The sequence below is a fragment of the Lepisosteus platostomus genome, chromosome 7 (assembly GCF_059453375.1).
Source record: "Lepisosteus platostomus isolate fLepPlt1 chromosome 7, fLepPlt1.hap1, whole genome shotgun sequence".
Taxonomy (NCBI): domain Eukaryota; kingdom Metazoa; phylum Chordata; class Actinopteri; order Semionotiformes; family Lepisosteidae; genus Lepisosteus; species Lepisosteus platostomus.
This window is the reverse complement of record NC_142617.1, coordinates 60392399-60418294: the sequence shown is the minus strand read 5'-3', so window position 1 is coordinate 60418294 and position 25896 is coordinate 60392399. Positions and strand designations below refer to the sequence as shown.

The 25896-nt window shown below is 42.5% G+C and overlaps 1 protein-coding gene across 3 annotated transcripts in view; it reads left to right on the top strand.

The window, feature by feature from the left end:
• The window catches only part of LOC148659371 (FERM domain-containing protein 5), a 127985-nt gene extending 104433 nt beyond the window's left edge, over positions 1-23552 (top strand). Inside the window, exons 5-15 of one of the 3 annotated variants that reach the window (XM_088641527.1) lie at positions 4571-4668; positions 6891-7014; positions 10195-10282; positions 10645-10733; positions 11976-12039; positions 12329-12420; positions 15028-15102; positions 15835-15903; positions 16632-16738; positions 21507-21871; positions 22051-23552. In XM_088641527.1, the coding sequence (XP_088497653.1) occupies positions 4571-4668; positions 6891-7014; positions 10195-10282; positions 10645-10733; positions 11976-12039; positions 12329-12420; positions 15028-15102; positions 15835-15903; positions 16632-16738; positions 21507-21871; positions 22051-22098 (1219 nt within the window). In that variant the 3' untranslated portion in view covers positions 22099-23552. Of the gene's footprint in view, positions 1-4570; positions 4669-6890; positions 7015-10194; positions 10283-10644; positions 10734-11975; positions 12040-12328; positions 12421-15027; positions 15103-15834; positions 15904-16631; positions 16739-21506 lie in introns of all 3 variants that reach the window. The other 2 variants (XM_088641525.1, XM_088641526.1) reach the window with 2 other exon arrangements.
• Positions 23553-25896: the final 2344 nt, after the last annotated feature.

The following is a 25896-nucleotide window of genomic DNA, read 5'->3' as shown; positions in this document are numbered from 1 at the left end:
AAGCTGTATTTTTACACAGTTTTTACACCTGTCCTCCTCCGAGAGGAGCAGCAGAGGGGATCTCAACAATATCATCCTTCTATTTCCCTTTTCTAAACACTGTTATCCGTGCAGCACTGCTGTCACGTGAACAGGGTTGAGTGGTTGTGACATTATTAAATGTCAGCAGCAGGGTGGAGGGCAGGTTAGGGCTCGTGATGTGTAACTAGAAGGTTGTGTGTTCACATCCCGTGTGGGTCACTGCTGTTTTATCCTTCGAGGGAGGTACATTGTGTAAATGTAAATGTCCACCACGTACGGCTCTTGGGATGAGAGCATCTACCACAAACAATCACCACAGCTCTCAGCAGGGGGGGGGGGTTCTGGAAGGGTGATGGGGGGTACAGATGAAAAAGCCTGCAGCCGAAAAACTTGTGCCATGTACCAGGGGCAGGGCTTTTGTGTGCCAGTATACGTACAGTATGTGCACCATCCCTATAAACTGCAATTCTACATTATATGTCGACATGTTTTTTTACGATGTTCATAAACAATGGTGGCTGTTTGATTGCCAATAGCTCATTGATCCTGTGGTCTCATCCTCCCGTTTCTTGAAGACTCCTAGAGACTGCACTTCAACAACGTGACCTCTTGGTGTTAAATTCATTCCTTGCGAAGATATGCTCTCTTGTTCTTGTTCTGGTGCTATTTCCTGGGAGCTGTTGTCTAGATGAGTCCGAACTCATCTGTGGGTGTTACATTGTGAGATGGAAAGATTCTCTGAGGAATTTTGTTTTAGAGTACAAAATAATCAGTTGGGATGGATGGGTTTTGATTAGATAGGCGTACTATCAACAAGGAGCTGAAAGGAGCTGAAACTTATAGCCTAATGCAAGTTGTACTGTAAGTCAATGAAAACTCCTTTAGAAAGCAGAGAAGATGGGTATTTTAAATAGCCCACTTGCATCATGACGACGTTGTCACAGCTTACTCATCTACAAAAATACATACATTGTATTTTGACACTGTACACTGCAAAATGACAAAATACAAATAAGGAACAATTATTGATAATTATGGACTGAGAATACACACTATACAGTCTATACGATATACTATAGAGTATACATACGTGCAGTAGAAACTGACTATGCTATTTCCTTCTCAGAGCTTTTCCTGGGGTTTGGCCGTACTGCTGTATATGCAGGAGTGTATGCAAGTGATAAGAAATTTAGAATAACGATGGGTGTAGAAAGCTGTGCACTCTCAAGATTGGTGTCACCTACAGAGAACAGAGGGTGCATGATTGCTTTTTTTCTTACCACATATATTAAATTGAATTACTATTAGCCTTCTGGTTGTGCCCTAGTTTTTAAAAATAAAGATGAGAATGTCTCCACATCGACATGGGATTGGTCGCGCCGCAGGTGATGCAAAGCTCCGGTCTGGAAGTGGCCAGGGTAGGAAGAAGGACTCTCTTTCTCATTTTATGACGGAGACAGAGCTGGTCTCTCTCAGGGGGTTACCCTCAGTCTCTGTAGTGAACTGGAATGCAGTGTCTACTGTGACAATTGTCTTGTAGCTGGTGGTTATAGCAGTATGTGGTCATGTTTTAGATTATAATTTAGAAATGCAGGTTTAACAGATATTCTGTTAATGATCCATTTGCTATAAATGCATTCATAATTACTCAGTTATGATGTAGGGTTAAGGTAGTGTCCTCCCCACTGTGCATCTATAAATATTTTCATCCACAGAACTTCAGTTTGTTTATTCAATTGATTAGTAAGAGTCTAAATGAAATAAATTGTTCATACAGCTTAATCAAAAGCGTTACCCAATAAACCAATAAACCGTATGGTTTTCTTGTGCTCTAGAATAGGCTGTGGAGATATGGTCTATGTCTGATTTCTGGGTGTTCTATTGTTTTGGAGGTTTGTCTCTGTGGCTGAAAGCACGTCACTGCTTTAGGGCTTTCTTGTGCTGTTTGATTCCTTTGGTTTGGCTCCAGGGCCATAAAGCATGTGTTTCCCGCATTAGGAATTAAATATACAAGGATCCTTAATTTATTCTGGTCACAGACTCACAACATCTGATCATTAACACGGGAGCCAGGAGCTTAATAAAAAATGGCTCACAGAGTGACTATATCCAGGGCTGGCACCTTCGCCTTTAGCTCATAAGTTACTTTGGATACATCTGCAATGTACAGGGCCTGATATATTGCTTCATCACTATAGAGGCAGGTACATTTGGAGCTATGAAATAAACAGCACAATTAGTCAGGGCTGACAGAAGCTTGCAGCATCCCTTTTTAATCTTTTTTATTTTGTGTATGAGCTAATTCTTGGGCCATATACAATCATATACACCTCTGTCACATCTGTCAGCATCCGTACGGGTTATGTATTTACACATACAGTATATATTAATATAATTGATACGTACTGTATGTATAAACTATAACAATAATTGCATTTATGTAGTGCTTTTATCCCATAGTGGTTCATATAAAGTAGGGACCCACCATTGAAGTGTAGCCTCTTCTTTCCACAGCAGCCTCGCGCCACAGCAGGTCAGGTGGTGAGAAATTCAGCAGCTAGGTTAAGGAGGCACATTAGGGAGGCCTGATTGTATAGGCCCAGAGTAGAATTTATCCAGGACCCCTGGGTCAGCAGCCCACCTATTATGATCCGCGTCATGAGACCTACAGTAAAGTTAGGAGCCTTAGAGTTCAGTTTTTTTACATCTTACCCGAAGGACGGGGCCTCAAACAGCACAGTACATGCCGCCAGACAGGGGCATTGGTTTGGAAATTATGGTCAGGAGAGAAGAGCACCACTTACTGGTTCATCAACAACACAGCAGTTACATGGTTCTCCTTAGAGGTCTCCCATCTGAGTTCTGAAACGATCTAGTCTTGCTTAGCTTCTGAGATCTGACAGTGGTGGTAACGCTGCTGTCAATATGTATATTTATTCATAGATGTATTGATTATGCTTTTTTGGACATCCAGCGTATTTGCTAGAATAGATTTTAAACAATTGCCTTCCTGACTGTGATGTAATGTTTTTTTTGGCTGCAAATAATCCACTATAAAACTGCTTGTAAACTAGAAAAGAAATAATGTATTCTGAGTTCTGTCTTCTTCAGTACTATCTGTTTCCTCTAAATTGGTTTTCTTTATCTTTCTTAAATGTCAGTCAGCCAGTTGGCTGCAGCAGTTTTATTAGACCTAAACAAGTTGTATGCATTGTTGTAAACACCCAGTGCCGGGGATGATTGACAGCTGGGAAACCTAGCTGTCCCCTGCTCCTGTGAGCCTTAGTCTCCTTCACCAGCTCAGCCCTTGGCAACAGGAGGATTTCCAGAGCTATTTGCTCTAACCTGAAGGAATGCTCCCCGTTTTCCTAACTGCCATTTTAAATGCAGCCAGAGACCAGACATGAGATAGATCAACTACTTGTTTTTTCTCTCTTCTTATGAGAAGAGAACTTGTGGAACAATGGGTGAAGATAGCTGAAGACTGGATTTTTTCAGAAGAGTGTAAGAAGGCAGCCTTTGTCCAGCAGGCTGTGGGAAGAAGATAAGTGGAAACAATTGACAATGTGTGACATTTTAAACACCAGGAAGAAGAGGCTTTGTACCTTCTGTCTGGAGATGGAGAGCAGAAAAATCACCAGAGCGAGCAGTGACCAAATGGGGAACTTTACTCACACTTGGTTAATTTTATAATATTTGTGAGAAACTTTGGAAAATTCTAAAAGAAGAGACTGAAGTCTAAGAAGCATCTTATGGAGACTCTCAGTTTTCATTTTTGAAAACCAGTAAGCAGCTGAGCTGCCCAGTGTCAGGATCTTAATCCCTCCTCTTAAGGGCGCTCCGGCCCTTTCGTATTTTAGCTGTTTACATGCACCTGCCCCCTGTTCAGTCTCCATATTTAATCCTGGCGCTCCCGCTATTCCTGGCTCAGCACTGGGAGATGAAGGCTTCATCACGGCGTCCTGACCATCTTGGTTTTATTCCTTGTCCGTGTTCCGGATCCTGTTCTGGATTTTAACTGTGTTCGTTTCGTCTTGGATGGATCCCCCGGTTTTGGACTTTGGACTGCACCCCGGATTCCCCCTTTTGCACTGCCTGGACCTGTTTGCTCTTGCCACGCCCCCCGAGCACCGGATCACCATCATCATGCCCACCTGTCTGTCTACCCATCCAATCCTACTGTACCTTCCCCGGGTGTCCTTCTCCACTTACTTCCGGATTATACCGTCTGCAAAGAGTCCTGAACTATGCTTCGCGGGAGCCTGCACCGGCTCCAGTTACACCCAGTATTCATAGTTAAGCTTTCTGTTATTGTCTAAGCTAAGACAGCAGCTTTCTGTTGAAAGTGATCCAGACAAGGGCTGGCCTCTTACAAGAGCAAAAAGAATTTGAAAGTTTTCCCATGTGTCTGAAATTCTGGTCTGGAGGGAAAAGCCCAACCTACACGTTCATCAACAACACAACACTTACAGCACAGACCTGGTTTTCCTCTCTGTACTGAGGAGATCAAGGAGTTTTTTTTACAAGAACTCTTCTTCCCTTGTTTCAGGTATCTAGTCTTCCTGCAGATCAAGAGAGATCTTTACCATGGTCGCCTCCTGTGCAAGACATCGGATGCTGCGATCCTGGCTGCTTACATCTTACAAGGTAATCAGATTTGACAAAGACAAATATGTCTTTCTTGAAGAATTTATTAGTTCTCAAAGTACATTATTCCATCTGCAACAGGGCACTGTGATGCCCACATAAATATTTCTTTACAGAAGCCCAATTTATTTCTCCAAGATGTATAAAGTACAGAGGGGTCATTGACACGTGATCAAAAAGAATAGGAAAAAATATATTTGGACATGTCGCAGAGTATGCAACAGAAACTTTCGCAATTGTTTGCATGTTTATCCTGAAGTCTAAATGTGCAGTTTTCTGTATATCGAAGCAAGTGACTTGTGCAGTGCATGTGCTGCATAGTAAAACAGAAAATGATTGTGACAGGTCTGTGTGGTAACACAGCTAGCACCAAAATTCATCAGATCCAAACAGAAGGGTGCATAGCTGGATGTTCTGACATGTTCACAGTTGTGAATCATATTTTTTTTCTAAAAAACTTTAAATAGATGTATGGTAAGAGTGTCTGCTTCAGTTGATTAGGAAAGGCTTAACATTGACTCCCACCTGAAGGGTTACGGTGTGCTAGTCATGGAAATGCTGCTATAATTGGGCCAGGCATGCTCAGTGCAGTGGAGGGAAAGATTGGTGTGTTAAAAGCATGTTACAGGATCAATTCTGGATAATGAGCCATTCCCACAGCCCCGGGTAAGCAGCCAGAGAGAGACAGGAGGGAAATTAAACTGTGATGTGGAGAGGAAGCAGTTAGAGGCATGGCAGTCTCCTCATCTGTTACCAAAAATACCAGTTAGGCATGCCAGTTAGTACTGATGGAGTACTAACCGTCGCTGTTTCAGACATGGCGACATTGACCACGAAGGGAGTAAAAGGCTGTTCTGATGTGTTCTGGAAATTAAAAGAAATGCTGACCTTCTTCAAGCGTGGTATTCCCTGCCCAGCGAACGTGCACCTACCTGTAGCACTGTTAGCACTGTTGTCTTACAGTGGGGAAAACTGCTGCAGCTGCCTTCACAGGTTTTGCCAAGAGGGCTGCTGTGCCTCTTGTGGCATTGTTCTGATTGAATTAAAGACGTGTTGCTTTGTCAGTTAATTGGAGAATGTTAGCGCAGTGAGACCATTTCTCCCCAGCAGATACGCAAAGTAAAGCCGGTTTCACTTTGCAAGTGCTGTGACAAGTAAACCCCAGACTAACCATTGCACATCTTTGCAAATTTAAAACCCCACCTGGGCTTGGTTCTGTTTCATTATGTATTACGGGTCGGAATATAAGAACTCTGTTTTTACGCTCTTCAAGCGTTTTTTATACAATTATATGCTTTCTGCAGGCACGTGGGACTTGAGCTGCTCTAGAGCAAAGGCAAATGTGTTTCTCTCTATTGGACGTAGTTACTCTCATTTTTTATTGACGCGTTAAACCCTTTCAGATTTGGTTAGGAAAATTTTAGGTTTTGTGAATTGTCTAAATTTGGTTGCTTTTGTTGGTTTTGATTGCCTAATTTTCCTTTTAATGACCTTAATTTCAGGACAAAGAAACGTCATCTTATGTGTCCATTTTTGAACAGATCTGCTGCCCCTTGTATGTTAAGAGTCTACAGTCATTTGTAAATTACTTTTTATTGATTTGAACTGATTTTGTTTGTGCCAAGATTCCTGTATGGTGGTCCAGTAGCAGGGTTTTGTTGTATTTTGTAAAAAACTACTGTATGATGTCTCATAAACTGGGACAGTAGCCTCATTTCAGCTGAGCCTGCATTTCTACAAACTAACATGGATTTACTCTGGGTTGTAGTTCTGTAAATAATGCTAAAGGGGACTGGCACAGTCATACTGCAGTAAGCCTTGTGTCTCCTAGTTGTTGGGTCCTGAATTAATTTCCATACTAGAATGCATTCAGTATGCAGTTGCATATTCTGCCCATGTCTGCTAGTTTGCTTCCAGGTGATCCAATGTGGTGTTGGCTAAGTGAACTGGTGTATCTAAACTTGTCCCCCTGTATATGGTCTGTTATGACCTGGAATCTCATCCAGGGTGAAGTTCCACTTTGTGCCTTAGGTATCTGTGAGAGGCCCTGTGCTGCTGCAGGTCATACAGTATATAAATGATAAATGTACTTATTGGGCATCCACCTAGACCATTCTAGCTGATACGTTCTGGTCTTCCTACTGTATGTACCAGTGCATCAGGTCTTTGAAACACATGCCTTTCATTTGCAGGTTTAAATGGGGCATATTTTTCTTTTCTAGCTGAAATTGGGGACTACGACCCTGGCAAGCACCCTGAAGGCTACAGCTCCAAGTTCCAGTTCTTCCCCAAACACTCAGAGAAGCTGGAGCGCAGGATTGCAGAGATTCATAAGACTGAGCTGAGGTGAGGCATACCTTTCTGTCCATCATGGCCGTCAACATCACGATATCGGTAATACTAGCAGGGAGCTGGCTGACTTGGGTGTATAGTGGTGCATAAGATGCTGTATATCCCAGGCTTCAGTGTGATCCCCAATGATTTTTAAAACAAACACATGCTGAATTGAAAAATGCTCCCAAATCCTTCTAGAGACAGCCTTTCCACAGACCAACAGAGCTTTGCAATGTCCAAGTCAGTTTCATGAGATTTCAGTAATGCCCCCTGTAAATGTATACTGTACCTCCAATGGTTAGTCTTCTTCTCTGGTGTTTTTTACAGTTAGAGAACCAGACCTAAAGCTAGACTCCCTGTGTGGAATTATTGACCCAAGAAGGGATCCAGGAGGGCTTCTCTTGATTCTCTTGCTCTAAATCCCTTCACTTAAGCCCTTCATTCTGGAAAAGTATGGTATTACCATTGTATAGCCCAGGAAAACATGGTGTAACTTAGAATATTAGAAAACCAGAGTAAATGTGTGGAAAGAATAGGAAGTGTTCTGGGAAAAGTGTGATCTTCCACTGCAGATGTAATGTGGTTGGCTTTACATAAAGTGGTTACTGCAAGCGCTGACAGTTTTCTCCGAGTGTTAGATTTCTAACACGCGTTGGTATTGATAAGGGCAGGCAGGAGCATGAATCATGTTGTCCCAAACCGGGTCCGGACTCGGTTCAAGACATGATTGATGGCAGTGCCAGGGCAGGACTGATGCCACAGGCCTGTGGCTTTTCTGGAGCTGTGGTGTTCACAGAAACATTTATTAGAGAGACTTCACAATCCATTATCTAAATGCCAGTTACTTGCAGTAGGACACAAGCTTCAAAATCTACAACTTTCCAACTGTTCTTGGAGTGTTCAAGGTACAGTAGGTGCTTGAGGTTTTCGTTAGCGTGTTCAGTGTTACAGTGGATTTTAAAACCTTGTAAAATCATTCAACTGGATAGAGTCACTGTGCTTCATCAGCCTTTTTCTGTGTCATTTCTGTTTTCTTTATTGCATAAGCATAACTTCATCATGCACCACCCTGCCAGTAGTGCAGTGTTTTTGCAGACAAATAGGACAATTCCATTAGCAAGGGTTGTCTGTTTAGAAATTACAATACGGTCCAAAGCCACCCTATTATTGAAGGAATTGAATAAGGAATATCTACATATTTCACATTTAATTCTTACATATATTTGTCTGTATATACTGTACCATATACTGTAGATGAAATGCCTGCACAATATAAAATGGAATATCCCTAAATAACTAATGTGTGGAAGATTTGTGAGTGCTGAGGTTCAGTAGGTGTAGGCTTCCCCTGATGTGCTGTGTGTCCTTGTGATCAAGTAGCACTGTGTCTGTGTAATAAAGTCAAGGGGAAGACCTTCTCCTTTTATAGTAACCAGGAAGCAACAAAATCTACCATATGAAAATTAAGGGAAAAAATGGAGTACTTGTATCATTGTCAAATGATAACCATTCGTGTTGTGAGAAGAGCAGAACAGTGTACCAACGCTTCAACCTGAACAGACTCCATCTTCTACCTCCTAGTTAAATACCAACTAAAACCACAGAATACACTTCCACCCTCTCCATATAATATTGACACAAACCTCTGGCTCAGGGCTTATATCCCATCTGTTCATTTTCTAACAGCTTTATCCAATTCAGAGGCGTGGAGGAGCCTGAGCCTATCCTGGCAAGGAATGGGATCAAGGCAGGGTACATCCATCTATTACAAGGCACAAATAGACATAAACACGAACGCACACTCACTCCAGGGCTAATTTTCCCAGGAGCTAATTAACCTGCCAGTGTGTTTTTGAACTGTGGGAGGAAACTGGAGCACCAGAGGAATCACATGCGAACACAAGTAAACTCTGTGCAAGGAGCACTGTGCCACTGTGCTGCCACTTGTTTCCTAATGATGAGAATGCTTGTGTCCAGATGTAGGCTCAAAAGGAAAAGGAAAAAAGTGGTTCGGTCTGTTTCAAAGCATTGTATCTGAGTGCACAGAAAAGGAAACACATGGCATTTGAGCGAGATTTCTAAGAAGTATCTCTCTCTCACCAACTCCTTCTTTGAATGTTTTACAAATAGGACAGGCTTATTTGCATAATATGACATCACTCACAGGACAATGACAGCCATTCTGGAAATATGATATGGATCTTTATGCAGATAGAGACTTGGGGTGAAACTGACATTATCGGTGTTTTACAACAGCGCCTGACACATTGCTAAAAGCTTCACTTAAAATCAGAATGCAGCTGTTTTCCTTAAAGCAGCTCACACATCTCTAGAGTAATGCTGTATCAATTTCTTCAGCGAAGTCATCTGATTTTCATAGTTAAAGGAGCATTGCTCTCTGTTGCCCTCTTGTGGCAGGATTGGGGTGACTGCAGAAGGTGCTGTGTAATTGCCAACAGGGGTGGTTTCACTTATTCTTGACCTTTTGGCTTTCCACTTGGAAAGATCAACTGCAACACCAACAAGCAAACAAGCTGATAATTCCAGGAACCTCTGAGGAAGTGAAGTAGGACTAAATTAAGTTTACACAGGCATCAGAAATTACAGAAATAAATCTTTTTTCCTGTTCTTTGTTTCAAATGTGTTATATGGTGAAAGAAAGAAATAAAGAATTCAATTTTTAGTCTAAAAAAAGGCATTATAATAGACAACTCTATAACAAGGATCATTGTGCAGCATTGTTGATCCTGCCTATTACCTATCAGTTATTGTCAGTTGGTTTTGATTGATTCTACTATTGACTCCTAAACGCAGAGGTATCTTCTGGGGTAAGACAGGTATTTATTGTTCAGTAAACCCATTGACCAGCTGTCCGGATTCACCATGCCCATGATGGATCAGGCTAGTCCATTAACTCAGAGCACATCCACTGATCCTCACTTCTTCTCAGTTTCCAGTACAAAGTCAGATAATGCAAAGGCAAACGCAACGTAGGCAGAAAAATGAACAGAACAGATCCAGAGAATGAGGGGTTGTAATTAAGCAATTCACAAGGGAAGTGGGGAAGTGATGGAAAAGAATGGCAGGCCTCGTTCGGAAGCACCGGGTGTTTGTTCCCTCCGCTGGCTCGCCTGATCGCCCTGTTGTGCGGATGGTATGTTCGACCTGTCCTAAAAACTGTGTGCTTTCCAGCGGACAGTCACCCGACACGTCAGAGCTGAACTTCCTGCAGAAAGCCCAGATGCTGGAGACGTACGGAGTGGATCCTCATCCTTGCAAGGTGAAGAGGAGTTGATCCTTTGTAGGATCAAGACTCTGAGGAAAGATCTGGGAAGATCTAATCCCAGGAAAGGCAGGAAGTTAGAGGAGGAGAATAGGGCTGTGTCAGTCGTCTGGCTGATAGCTACTCATTTTTCCAGGAAGCTCATTTCTGGAAGGATCTTTCTAAATTAGCATTAGTAAGTAGTATTGTTGGCCTCTCCCCCATAAAACCTGTAACTAATAATGTATTTTGTTTCCATGCAATGTTGTTTTGAAGTAAACTAGTCTTCTTTTTAAAATGGCCATTGCTACTCATTTAGAAATAAAAGACTGTGACAAAACGGTAAGTGAACAGTGCCTGTTTCTCCACGTCTTCATCAGGATGTGTCAGGAAATCCTGCCTTCCTTGCCTTCACCCCGTTCGGCTTCGTGGTGCTTCAGGGAAACAAGAGGATCCATTTTCTCAAGTGGTGAGTGGAGCCCTGCCTTGCTGAAAGTACCTCAGTGTCTGCTCTTCTTAAAGAACAGCAACAGCATGGCGACGTCCATCCAGTCACAGGAGCATCGGAAACCAGCCAAAACCTCTGGTTAGAGAAGGGGAAAACAATTCAAATCTAAACACTGTACTCATGGTGATGCCTCCTCCCTGCGCTACTCTTACTGTCTGTATGTGACACATCATTGTTTCTCCCAATACAAGAATCGGTGGCCTCAGTTTGTGTTCAATAGACATTATAAACACACGGAGAGTTAGGTGTGTGCCAGACAAAAGCAGTATAAGACTGTGCATATACTTCCTGGACCAACATGCGAAGGTGGAATAGTTTTCTGTGATGTTCATTTAGAAACCACAACAGTTGCACCTGGGCTATGTCAGTAAAGACAAGGCTGGGCAGCAGAGGTGAAGGAGCTCCAAGGCAGTGTGGTACAGGGTGCCTTCTGGAGCACTGACAGTCCCTACGGTGTAGGACTGTGGTAGAGTCTCTGTGATAGCTAGCCCAGGCAGACTGGCCCTGCCGTTGTGTGTGGATCCAGAGGCCAGGAGGACAGGCTGGCTCCAGTCTGTAGTTTGTCCAGGCTGGATGTGTGTTCCTGTTTGTTCAGATCCCTGTTTAAACAAAGTGATTCGGGCATATCTGTGTAATTGTTAGGGGTGGGTTTTGATTTCGGCATCTTTTTTTGGGGTCTTTGTTGCCCAGATCAGCACCCTCCGTGCAGTCATTCTGGAATCCCCATGAGATTCAATACCAATCTGCTTCTTCAATCATGAGTCCTAGGAATCTTGTCCTACCTTTTATTTAGCCTCTGTCTGTGTTTATACCACTGTGCAAGCCATGTAAAATTTATGGAAGCAAAATAGCAAAAAGGCTTCTGTTGTTTCTAAAAACTGTTCCACAGTACTATATCTCTCCCTCCTATTTTTATCAGCACTTTTCTCGTTCTGTAGCAATACTGCACAAAGTGCCCACAATGGATTTGGTTTTTTCCACTGTGCCTATAGCCAAATCCAGACGTCTCGTTTTCAGAATCATATGTATTTCTTAACGGTATATTGAGAAACATTTGAGTTTCTTTGACGTGACAGCGGGCGCTGGTAAATTTTTAAAGATGTAAGATGGAATAAAGCGTTGCTCCGTTGCTGCTGTGGGGCACTCTGTCGGCGTTGGCTGCAGCAGCTGAGAAGTGATTTTTCCTCTCCTTGTTCTGTGTAGGAATGAGGTGACAAAGCTGAAGTTTGAAGGAAAGACATTCCATATATATGCAAATCAGAAGGAGGTAAGAGCTTGCATTATTAAAAAGATTCATATTTATTAAAGCCTTCTTTTAGAAGATATATACATAGAGGAAAACAGTATTCAACATATTGTAATGTTAAGAATTGCAACACAGCTACTGATGATGTTTTTCATTACCTTGTCAGTGGGATTGAGCACACCGACAGTAAAAGCATTTATTGGTAGAAGCAGACCGTCAGTGGAGGCATCTGATCAGTATTATGTATTTTCTCAGGGAGACTGTTGATCGTGATAATTGCTGTTGTCACTTATTTATTTTGTGTTTGCAGGATAAAAAGATCATTTTGACATACTTTGCACCTACGCCTGAAGCCTGCAAACATCTCTGGAAGTGTGGAGTAGAAAACCAGGCCTTCTACAAGTGAGTGGTCACTGTGTCTCCTATTTTTCTTTTCATCTTATCCAAGAGCTCAGTTACTTAATCAGGTTAATTATTTGATTCTACTGAAAGATGGGACTCTTGCATCCAGAACAACTTTTCTAGCCACTAGTTTTTGAATGAACTGCACCCTAAAATAATCACATAGTAATTAGGTCTATTAAGATCAATGTGAAACTACACTTGGAACCTAGAGCAATATACCCTTTACCCTTTGAGGGAACCGTATTTGACAGCCCGATTCTGAGCTTTTATTAAAATTAAAATACCATGTGATTTTTTTTAAAATTTGCCTTAACATTGCAATTTATTGTATTTGAATCTAACTTTTTTGCATACAGTAATTTGCTTTGTAAATAAGTGAGTACAAAACATTAGAAGTAACATTTCCCAGAGATTTCCGACTTGGTGGCTCTTTTTAAAAAAAAACCCAACTGGCTCTTCAGTTTAGGATAGGCACCCTGAACTCTCTAATGGAGGGAAAAAAGGCAGAATAAATTTTCAGAGGTAATGTCCCTCCTTGGATATTGGATATTGCCAAATAGTTCAGATACTGTTGTATTACACTAGCATGTAGTCATGCCTCTTTATAAAGGATCAATTTCCATCCTCCTCTTCACCTGGACCCTCCTGCCTGAGCTGAGAGATTTTCAATACCCAAGAGGCTGTGGCTTCAGGGTGAGGGCTGTGCGCCTTGGTCATTTTGCATGTGGCCGACTGGCAATAACGAGCCCTGTTCCTGTTTCCTCCGGATCAAAGAATGAGGCCTCAGAGGTGCACTAAATAAACACAGGGAGGTTATGGGAATGCAGAGGTATGGTGATAAACGGCGTAAGCCGATAAGTGAAATGAGAATAAAGCCTGCCCCAGTCGCAGATGTTCCACAGAAGGTCCATACTGTACCTCCTCATGTGTCAGAGGTGCCCGCTCATTACAGGAGCAGCCCGCCTCTGGATAACAAGCTGAGCCTCGCTGCCTTGGCGGCTCTCCGCGGTCCTCAAGCTCGGACGCGCACTGTCAGTGACACACGGGAAATATTTACCTCCCTGGGACAGGAGAGGGAGGGCTGTGTCTTTGTGACTAATGAATTGTTTGCGGCTGGGGAGGCCTCATTACCCCAAAGTCCCTTCGTAATTCAGACGTTTTTCATTCTTTCGTGCCTTTGCATATTCCAATAGGAAGCTTACGCTTTTAGCAAAATTTGTGGAGAACAAAAGAAGAATGAAATCTAGTGATGGTGCTATTTCTTCTTATGATTGTTATGTGACAAGCACTCCACTTCAGTCAGTGAGTTGGTACAGGTATCTTATCCAGAATGTTACAATATTGTGACACAATCTGAGAAGTGACTTAATTTCCAGATGGTCTTGATCAAATGCTTTTCATCCGCAGAAACGTACACTGCAGTATAACTTTTAAAACAAAAGCCAGCTGGCGTTGTACAGCTGTGTGTTCAAATTCGTACATGCATCGAGAAAAGAAAGTTGCGTCAGGACAGAAAGCCATTAATTTAAACTTCGGGAAGCCAGGCAGCAGAGATGACCACTTACAGAGGATTGTATTAAATCAGTCAGATAAGGCTTAGAAAACACAATCACATTAGGACTGAAGTAAATCAAAGACATTTTAAAGGTATATAAAAGATTAATAATAAAAAGCCCCCTGTGGATTTTGATGCACAAATAAAAAAGTGGAAAAGGGGAAACAGAGTGAAACGCTAAAGGATCATGTTGGCTCGATGGCTTGTAAGGAAACAAGCTTTACCCTGTCTGTAAATTAAACATGACCTCCCGTCTGCTCGACAGTATAGCCCTGTCTCCAGAATGAAATTCTACACTTAAATGTGAATGTTCCCTCAAGTGTGCTAAACAAGTTTAGCTTCCCTTTTATGAAAATAACTATACAGTAAAAGCTTTTCTTCCTGTAGTGGATGCCTGTGAGTAGTAGTGTTTGTACTAGATAAAACCATAACAAACCAAAAAGACGTTTGGTACCCTTTACAACTAAGAGAAGTCTGTTCCTCTCTTTCCTGCTTTAACTCTTTATGGTCTTTTTAATAAAAATGGTGCTCATATTATAGGAATAGTTTTCTTTGTTAGAAAAATAACTCAGAAATGTTTTCATTGATGTGCAGCAGTATTTACAGGTGGTGGGACCCAGAAGTCCCCAAAGCTTTCACTGGATCTATGTTGAATATTCTGTTATTAGGTTTTCAAAGATTTGTTTTCTGCAAAGTGTGCATGTATTGTTTTATTGGGTGTGTAAAATGTTTTATACATTTTTCAAGGATGATGGTTTAGCTACATCATACAATAATGATTTAGCTACAAACAATGATTCAAGTGTACAAAGAAAAAAAAACTTGTATGTGGTGTTTATCTGTGGTGAAACTTTTTTTTTCTTTCACACAAATGGAAACTTGAGCACCTTGAATGTGGCTGAGATTCCATTTTTTGGGTATTGGCACACTATTCACATCAGTCTCTATGGGAGATGAACTTTGGCCAGCCTCCTCCTCAAATCTGGAAGTCTGACCATCACCTACCACATTTTTCTAACTCTGCCCCCTTGTTGTTCTGCTTGCTGTAGGTTAGAGAAGTCGAGCCAGGTACGCACTGTGTCCAGCAGTAACCTGTTCTTTAAAGGGAGCCGGTTCCGATTCAGGTAAATAACGACAGTAAGTAGAGTGAAAATATTTTACGGTTAAAGGAGAACTTCAAATGGAAAGAAAGTAGTCACCTTGTGAAAATAGTCAATTCTGAGAAAACAAAGTATGAACTGAAGGTGGTCGATGGACCTTTACAATTTAGGGTATATAAAGCTGTTTGGTCTCAGTCCTGTTCTTCAGATTGTGTGCTCGCACCATCAACCGAGGGCCTAGTGCAGCTGAAGTAAGATTGCACATAATTTTATAGCGTGCAAAAACAATTCGCCGAAGGCTGTTTTTTTGCCAGATTCAATAAACCAACAACAGGAGAGGAGCTGAGTCTTTGCATAAGTGGTTGGAATTGAGTCAAAGCATTACAAAGGCAGAATGAAAATAAAATGGGGGAAGTTTAAAACGTTCTCTTCCCTTCCTCTTGTACTCTTGTCTCTTCCCTGATGGATCAGATATGCAAATCTGGAGGGGAAGACTGAAGTTCCCATTGCTCTGCACGCACTCTGTTTGCTGTTTAGGTGGCATTTCATTTTCTGAAGGAATGTGATTGAATTTGGAGGTAATGAGTTCAGGAGGTTAATGAAATCAAACTGTTCCAGGCCGACACCAGTGCAGCGAGTTCAAAATGTCCTATGTTGAAGGAAATACTTGCCTTGCACTTCACCAGACCTTCAGACAAGTACATTGCAGTGCAGGTTTTGTAGTCTGAGTTTTTTTTTCTTTGCCCTTTGTTTTAGCGGTAGAGTAGCAAAAGAAGTGATGGAGCAAAGTGCAAAAATCAAACGAGAACCTCCTGAAATACACAGGTAAGAAGAGTGGAGTTTTATCAGCTTTTTTTCAACTGAGCGATAACTACACATGTGAACTAGAAGTTTACTTGATTTGTTGAACACTGCAAGGTGATAATGTGTTTGTGCCCTTGAAACTGAAGTCAGTAGTTTTCAGAGCACCGAGGAGAAAAGGCACAGTCAGATTTAAAAAAGCACATTATATCAGTCGTGCTGCATGACATTCAGTCAAATCAATTATTTTACCTTCCCACATTACAATACTGATTGGGAGATACACAGACAATGTTAATGATGGTCAGCAGTAGAACCACTACAGGATAATATAAGCAAATGCAAAGTCTTATAGAACAGAGGAAGTTGTATATCTTATTTTAGTGTCTTGCTGTTTGGCTTCGTGTTTTTCTCAATAACCTATAAAGGTAAGAACTGAGAAGAACCTAAGAAGAATAATCAAAGTACCTATAAAGATTATTGAGGCAAGAACCTTCTCTAGCAGCTTTATTGAACAATTCCAACTACATTGCTAGATACCTACATTTCTACGTGAAGTGTTTCCTAACTTTCTGGTCTAATTGCACACACTCAGGTCAGGGAACTGTTGATTGTACAGTGAGCGAAGCCAGCATGCATCGCTTTGAAAAAGATCAGCCTCTAAGCCCTACTTCCAACACCATCCAGAAGAGAGGCCTGCAGGAAGTTCAGAATCCCTCTCCTACATAACTCTGGGGTTTCTGTCCTCACAGGGCTGGCCTGGTGCCCAGCAGGAGTTGCCCGTCCATAACGCATGGCCCGCGCTTGAGCAGTGTGCCGCGCACGCGTCGGAGAGCAGTGCACATCTCCATCATGGAAGGTAAGGTCCCACTCCTTCGCTTAGTCCCTCTCACTTCATCACATCACACAGCGTCGCCACCAGCACTGCGCATAGGCAGTGACAAAGCAGCGAGCTGGGTACGTATTCTTTACCCCGAGGGTCCTGGATTGTGTGGAAAAAGCTAGCCAGCCATATGGTTAAAGCAGACAAACTAGCTTCCTTCAGGACACAGCTGGATGGGATCCTGGGATCGATAAGCTACTCAACACCAGATGGACCAAATGTAACCTTTCTTGTGCTATTAAATGGATTACAGAAGGCGAGGGCTCTTGCGCTGTTTTCCTCTATCTCATGTTTTGCGCTCTAGCGTATCTGTCATCAGGGCATCTTCCGTTTTCCTTCTGAATTGTATTCCTGGTGAACAAAAAGTAGTTATTTTGTTGGATGAAAGTCAGACACACAGCTCTTCACAGTTCCGTCGTACGAGCAGCCCTGCCAGAGTCAGCGGGGCATTGTGTGTGGTAAATACACAGTCTCCTTGGCAGCCCCCATCTAACCCCGAACCTTAGCAATGCCCAGCCTGTATTATGCCCTATCGCATGGTCCTTTTGGCCACAGATGGAGAATTGACTCTTACATTTTCCAACCTGCAGACTGTGGAAATTGTTCTCAGGCTGTAGGAAGCAGGTCGACTGCTCATATTAATGTCCATCTTTGCTGTTGCTTTTTTCTGCAGCCAGCCACCTCCCTTACCTCATGCCAACGGGCAGTGCACTTAAGGATTTATTTTAAGAACTCTTGTTATTCGAGATAGTCTTCCTTAAGGGTTGAGGCCCTAATCCTCTTATTCACTACCTGTGAACAGAAAGAACTGGGCTCTGTCATTAGGACGCTCAGCAGGATCTCTCCTGCTAGAGGCTGGTAACCTGACTCTGGTGTGGGAGGAGGTGTGTTTCTGGACTGGGTCCTTGGACTGCAGAGCCTGTTCCCAGGCGTCTCTGTCACTCAGAGCAGAGTGGAGCTCCAGGCTCATTCTGTTCTTTGTACTAAGTGGCGCTCAAGCCTGCAGGGGCAATCAGAGTGCCAAGTGCCCATTAGGAGTCAGCTCTTGCTATGGTGTGTAGGTTGACATCACACCTTGTTGGTGTGGGCTGCCCTTGCAGACTGTGCTCTGGAGGATTTGTGCCTCTTATATTTTTGCTAAAAATTAAACACTTTAGCTACAGCAATGCAGAGGATTACTGTTTTCTTCCATAGAAACAATTAAATAGGAAAAATATTATTTTGTTGAGAGCATGGGGATTTGATTCTGAGCCTGTCAGTTAAAGAAAAGCAGGCTAGTTTTACTGAATGTGAACCCCCTTTTCTGTCTTACATCTGCCAGGATTGGTTTCTCGATTCAAGCCAAAGCCTTTTGCGAGGGTAACACAGGACTGTTGAGTTCCAACAGTGCATGCTGTGTGCTCAGAATCCGGGTGTGAGATTTTTGCAGTTCAACCTGCTGTTTAATTTATTAAAATACTGCAGCCCATGTTGACAAATGCCCCAGCTGTCCTTGTGTCGGCCTGGGTATTAATATCGCCTCTGAAAATAGCAGACCCTGTCAGGACTGAAGTCATGCGTCCTTCCTCACCATTTATGTCACTGCTGTGAGGCTGGGGAAAGGTTTCTGGGTATGCGACAGGACGCATTCCTGCCTCTCACTTCTCCCCACGCAGCCTCCCTCCTCTGCTTTGCGGGACGGCTTAGGCTGTGTGCGTGCAAGAGAGGGACAGGGAGGCAGGGATCGAGAGGGCTGAACACTCCAGGGGGACCACCATGGTGAAGTGCTTGATCAAGATCAAAACGAAGGTGAATGTTCACCTGAGGATGATCAACCACTGCTATCGGGACGTGACGGTACGGGTGCTAAGTCTGGGGCCCCGAATCTTTGGGAATGCCGTGGGGGCACTGCCACTTTTCCCAGCACTGACTGGTTACAGCCAATCCGACCAGCCCCAGGCGTCCTCTCTGCTGGGCTTCCCTCAGACCTACTTGCAGCCTGGCGGCTCTGCTGAAAGATTGCCCATCATCTCTCCTGGCCTCTATGCTGGTCCCTACAGCAGCACCTCCGCAGGTAATGTGCGGACTGACATCACGGCACCGACACATTTTGGAATGACATTATTTGATTGTGCTGGAGCACCCGTGCTGCTCTTGTGTGGTAGATACTCCTTCGTCGCGTTAAAAGCAAAGGGCTCGTGCAGGTAGTTCTTAACTCACACAAGTCTGTGGTTAAGGGTTCGATGTGTTTTTTGGCTCACCTGGCACTTTTTTCTTTATGCCACTTCTAACATCCCACATGCTGGCTTGGTTCATGGTTTGGGGCACGAAAGCCTGTGTAAGTCAGCATTTTCTGGTGGGTTTTGTACTGTTTGGGATATCTAGTAGTTCAGGGCCTGTTGGGCTGCAGTTTTTGTCTTGGATCCTTGGAATTTGCTGACCTCACAGGGCTTCAGAAAACAGTAACATAAACAAGTTGCTTAGTACCCAGAAATACTGACCGATGGCAAAAAGGATTTTATGAGGAAGGATTGTGCTGTTTGTCAATTTTCAACAGTGGCATTTTGTTTTCTGAAGTTATATGTCTGCTAGCCTGTAGTGACTCTAGAGATTAACAAACCCATCACATACCACTTGGATTTCAATCCAAATAACTGCAGTTAGATGTGTGCCGTCAGGCGAGTATTATTATGGGCTATTCAAGAATTAGTGATGAGCTGAATGTGTTCCTCCACGCACACACAGCTCTATCCATTCACTTATACTGTAGATATATAGTACCTCTTCATAAGTTTGTGCCGAGTGCTTTCTAAAATTCCCTGAGTCAGGGTCTGCCTTCTCAGAGCTAAGTTCATTCCTGCCTTACTGAGTGTGCCTTTTATAGAGATTTATTTAATCATGAATCCCCCCTAAATAAATAAATAACTCAAAGCATTAGAAGATGCCATGTCTTCAAGAGTTTGAATCTAAATCCTATCTTCCCGGTCAAAGGAAACCATGATTTATGCATTCTCACTGTTCAGAGAATTTAATAACTCAGCACCAACTCTTTTTTATTGCTGCAGTGCGTTTTCTGTTGAATTTCTCTCAAAACAAATATTCATGCTTAAAATATAGGCCTCTATTTATGTCAGTAGGAGTTAAGAATGCTCCTTTGTCTAACCCATCTCCTGTGCTGACTGTTATTTGCCATAATTAGAAGATCTGTGTATTAGTAACCCCCTTCTCCTATTTATTTTACCAGGCATTCAGATTCTACTTGGAAATAAATAAACAGGGTTTGTACTCTGTGAGAAGAGAGAGTAAAAATATTACCACCCCCAAAAAAATCACATCATGAATTCCACAGTCATCTTTTTATAGACCGGACCAATGCTGCTGACATCTTGAAGCTTGCTGTAGCCTGGGCAGTATAATTCAAAGGCATGATGCAGCCAGCTCTGTGACAGGCTTTGACAAACGCTGTTAACCTTTTCATTTTGGAGACTCTGATCACTGCATCGCAGTGCAGGTCTTAGTTAAACACGCAGTGAATGACATGAGGATCCTGCTGTGATACATTTGCTCCTTGTGTATAGTTCAACATATGTGCAGAGTTATGGAAAAACTCCTGCTTTTCTTCAAGAATGACCCAGCTTTGAAGATGGCAAATTAGCATGTAGAGAGTAATGCCAATAGACCACACGGACATCCATGCATTGTTCCTGGAAGGCAGCAGAGATCTACTTTCACACATGACCGTTTTTGCACACATTTGTATTCCTACAGCTGGTCCCTCTGCTCTGGGAAGTCCCTGATCAAATTCTCTATGATTACTAGAGCTTTATCTCCTCATCCCTGGGACAGTCCTGCTAGAAAGCTAAGCCCCCCAAACTCAGGCCGACCAGCATAGTGCTGCCCTCGGCTGTGAGATGGCTCTCGTCCCTATGTCTGGGGTTTCCGAGAAAAATCTTCCAGCAGTTGCTGGAAGAAAAGGAAAGTGAGGGAATTCTTCCTGTCTCGCAAAACACAAAATCCTTATTTGTCCAAAAAAATACCCGTGTTGACATCTCAAAGTTATACCTACTGTCTTTGTGCTAATGTGTTTTTCCCTCATGAAGAACGGAATCGGTTATTAATCTTCTATCGACCTGTTTTCTTTTGGGCTTTTATGCCGGACTTACACTCAGTGCATTGCACTTGCTCCCCAACCCACTCAAAAGTAACTGGAAGGAGACAGATTTTAGACAGAAGAAGAAAGTTGTATAGCTAAGGCACACTTTGTCTCATGTCCTTCATACTTGGGGCGTTCCGCAGGGTTCTGCATGGGGACCCGTATTATTTTGTGTTCAGAAAGTCAGAAAATGAATAAATAAATCAACTAAAAATATTTATTGACATATCACGAGTTGGAAATCTAGATTTAAATTGTGCAGTGTGTCAATGTATTTTTATCAGGGAAAATGTATGAAAGCATTATCTTTTTGCTGCACAGGTGAAATGGAAGCATTACACAGTCTTCCCTATTTCCAAACCAAAACCAGGTTTTGTAATGTTTTGTGCTCAAATTGCAGTGCATTAGGGGTGCATGAGCACTCTTTGCCATGAAAAGTGGAATAATAACACATTTGAGGCTTTGGTTCTTGTTTGCTTTGTTGGGCAACTGAACTAACGGCCAAATTCCTGTCAGACGAATAATAATCAGGAAACTTGGCCCCGGCGACTCGGTGAAGGTGGGATACCTAACACCCTCTCTTTCTTTCCCCGTCTCCCTCCGCATGGGCAGGTCTGGAGTCCCTGCGTGACAGCGCCCACTCCACGCCAGTGCGCTCCGCCTCGCACGGAGACTCCTTCGTGCCCCGGTCCCGCAGCCTGGCGGCCGATGCCTGCGAGGGGGGCAGCGCCGTCATCGCGGACGAGGCCTACAGCCCGTCGGACAGCGTGCTGCCCACCCCCGTGGCCGAGCACAGCCTGGAACTGGCCATCTCGCGCCAGATCAATGGAGCCCCCTGCAGCATCGAAGAGGAGAAGGAGTCGGAGGCCGGCACCCCCACAGCTGGGGAGGTGGCCGAATTCGGGCCCGACGGCAAAGCCCTGAGCCCCGAGCACGCCGGCGAGGCGGGGGCCTCCCCGCTGGGCGAAGTGGAACAGGTGAATAAGTTTGTTTTAAGTGTCCTCCGTTTACTCCTTGTGACCATTGGACTCCTCTTTGTCTTGCTCCTCCTCCTCATCGTTCTTACCGAGTCTGACCTTGACGTTGCATTTTTACGTGATATTCGTCAGACCCCCGAGTTTGAGCAGTTCCATTACGAATACTTTTGTCCCCTCAGGCGATGGTTTGCCTGCAAGTTCCGCTGGCTGGTGGGCCTGCTCATTGACACGTGAAACAAACAGGGGAAAGGGCTGTTCACGCGGCTGCCCCCCTCCTCTCCCCCCTTGGGGATTTGAGAAGATGCTAACACAACTACCGTTGCTGTTTCCGCCACAGAATGATGGAGTGCAGCACCATGCGAACACGAACCCAGCTTCTCTCATGAAACCACAACAGACACTACGCCATGGAGGAGTCTAGGACGGTTTCTGAAGATTTTGCTTTTTTCTTCTTTTTGTTCATTTTTTCGATTTTTTTTTTAAAAAGAAAATCGGATAGACTGAGTTTTTTTTTTCTCTCTCTCTCTCTCCAGAATTTCAGGTCATTTCAGGAATTTTTATTTTTACAAAAAAAGACAAACTGAAACAAAATGGTGCGCGCATTTCCTTTTTGAGGAAAAAAAAACAACCAACAACAACATTTGTTACAAATGGAGAAATAAATATGCCTTCTTTATTTTCTATTTATCTATTTATTTTGCTGTCGGTTGTAATTTAGGTTAAACAATATCTCAAGCATACAAATCGGTGTTTACTACCGGTATTCCATTATGTTGTAACAATGGTATTGAATACAGGAAATCATAGCAAAGGGACGTTTTCAAGTAGGGCACATTTTCAGTTTCGGTGGAATTGGAAGAACATCCATACTAGTCATTACACTTTTGCTGTTTCCTTTGGGGAGGCAAAGAAAGAAAAAGGGGGCTGATGTCACATAACGAACTGGAGCAACACGAGACAGGCGCATTTCAGTAGGGGCCATCGCCGAATTTTTAAAATCACTGTTCGCGACATTTGAAATCTGATGTCTGTGTTTGAAATTTTCCATTTTTCTGAAGCGATGCAGATGTCACTGGAAGACTGGCAGAGGGAGGGGGCAGATTTTGTAAAAGCAGTTCTTGAATTTGCTGACTGATTTTAAAGAGCTTAAACTATACTTTCATAGAAATACAATTATGTGTAAGCAGTAGCAAGCTGTGTAGTAGAGTTCAGATTTTTTTAACTAAAAAAAGACAATAATACCTAGATACAATGGTGTACTGTTATGTGACCTAGCAGTGTCAGTAACTGGTAGAAAAGTGTTCATGGTCAACCCCTTGAAGAAACTCATTAGCTCCTTTTAGATCCAGTTTAGCTAGTTGTGTGATATAGTAAAGCTATGGTTTTACCTAAAAAAAGTTTCAAGCCTTTTGTTTTTGTTTGAAAGTGTGCATTTGTTAGTGCAGTTGTTTTTTTTTCATTTGTTTTTGATGATAACCTCACCCAGGTTTAATCCAAGTATAATGCTAAGAAGTGGAAAAAAAATCAATGTGTTTTTTTCAGTGGTAACGATCTGGGGTTTTACATCAGTGTTGCCTATGCTTTTAAGTTTTTATTTGTGAATATAATAATAATATTAATAATAATACTGTACTTTTGTACAAAGTAATTTGTTTCCTAAAATATATATTTACTGACTGTTTTTCCTTGTATATTTTAACAAAACTGAAATGTTATTTTGTTATTCAAAATTAAATTATACCTTTTTTAGCTCAGTGGATCAGGTGTGACAGTCTAGGACAGGGACTCCCCAAGTCTGGCCCTGAAGGATTTTATTCCAGCACAACCCTTATTGACTAAACTGGAGAAGTTGAACGGACTTTCCCAGTTCGTCGAGTACCTTTAAAAGCTGCTGGAATGTTGCCCTCCCGGACTGGAATTGCAAAGTCCTGTTCTAGTGTTCTGGGGGTAATGGGAATGAAAGCATACGCAAGAACAAGGGTTTCTCCAGGTTCAAAGGCAAATCGCCAAAAATTCTACTATTTCACCCTCAACCAAGCTTGCCTGAGGTTTTAACTCAGTTACAATGGTCTTCCTTTAGGCTATGCACAGGGCTAGTGTTTGAAATGCGTGAGCTTATGAATTGCTTAATTTGCCAGGGCAGGTTTCTGCGTGTGGTTAAGTACTAAATGCGTGTTAAAAATATTACAGTGCTGTTGATTGGCATACTGTTTCTAAGCTGCATCAGTGATACAGTATGTTTTTTTGCCCCCAAAATCAAAGGCCTGAGCATGAAATGAAATTTAAAAAGCCCGAACAAAAGCCCAGTACAATATTTTTCCTCTAATGGTTAGAAAACCTCATCAAGAACAAGCAACCAAAAGCACCTGTGGGTAAAATACAATCAAACTTCAAAAGCATGGGTACCTACTGTACCGTAGCTGAACTGTAAAGTCAGTTTAGGAGCGAAAGGGGAACCTGTCTGGATGCAGACAAGGGCAGATGTGGCTGTGCTGGTGCTTGGTGTTTCTGTGGCCTGTTGGAATTCATGTTTCACAGCTGTATTGTACAGTTGTGCGACCGTATTGTTTTTTTATAGAGTGAGGGAGCAATAACTGTGGATTGTCGACTGTTGAATTCTGGATACACCCTGTTTTGTTTCTGCTTTTGTCATCCCCCCCCCTTCAAAATGTGCGTGGATGTGTAAATAATGAAACAAAGCTGGGTAATGTGAATTTCTAAAAATTCATATTCCTATTTTAAGATTTCTTTTTTAAAAAAAATTACAGGAAGGCAGAGCAGAGTAAAACAAGAATGCAGACAGTGTAAGAGCTCATGGGGGAAACCCGGGGCTGGGTCTGGTCTTGCAGACAATGGTGTGGACTTGCACTGTGCACTTGCTGCTCGTAATTCCTTGAGTTGTTAATTCCTGCACAGCCCTGGTCAGCTCCAAGGTGAATTTCTGCAGCGATGAAGCTGTTCTTGGATCCCTGGGTTGCTGTGTTAGCTCCACAGCTTAAATCTTAGCAAGAAAGACTAGAAATGACGAAGCTTGGACATCACAGCCGAAATAAAAGCGATCCTATGCCTTTTTTTCCCCAGTTCAGCTGATATTCCTCTAGCAACCTACAGTTTCAGTAGGAGTCACATTCACAACCTGCCCTTCAATCAAACTGCTGGTTGTACAACACAACACAAAAATGAGCAGGTATTTTAGGGACTCAAATGGAAGTGAACAATATGCTGAGTCAAACTCATTTGGAAGAGGGAATAAGTAAGTTTCCGGCCAAAAACTCACCATGGAATTATGATCAGCAAGTGAACTGGATTGCATCTGAATTTGTTTTGAAATGATTTCCTATGGGCAGTCATAGGAAAACTTCCAAAAACATCTTCCTAAAACAGAGCTCTTTAATTGGAACCAACAATTATCAGCACATAGAATAATTGATAGCCAGCTGTTATTCTAAGCTATTTTAAAATACTGCTAGGCTGTGGAGTGTTTCAGTGGTATCTCATTTTGAGTTTAAAGACTGGGCAATTTTGAAAACGCTTTGCTTCATGTCAAAAGTTTCATCCTCATTTTAAGAAAGTACAAAAATGAAGGTGCATTACAAGCAACAACACACACATGTGGTGGCAAAAATAAATTAAATCCTGCACTGTTTGCACTTGTTACTCCCTGCAAATTGCTTATTGTAAAAATGCACTGTTGAACTATCAATGCGTCAGTTCCAAATGAACAATAGGATTTTACCTTTTTATGAGCATTGTAAAAACAGTATTAAAAAAACAACTGGAAAGAGAACCAGGTACATTAACTCCTTGTTCAAGCTCGGTTGTTATTTAAGTAATAGTGTGTTTTCAAAAAGAAAAGAAGTTAAAATACTGAAGTGTGTTGGTCTACATTTTTACAGCATAATGTAGCTTCAGTGTAACGATTCTCTTGTGTGCTGTGCCAAATGTGAAATAGCTCAAATAAGGCAGCACTATTCAATAAGCAATAAAATTGTGATTTAAAAAAAAAATCACCTGTGGTAGCCACA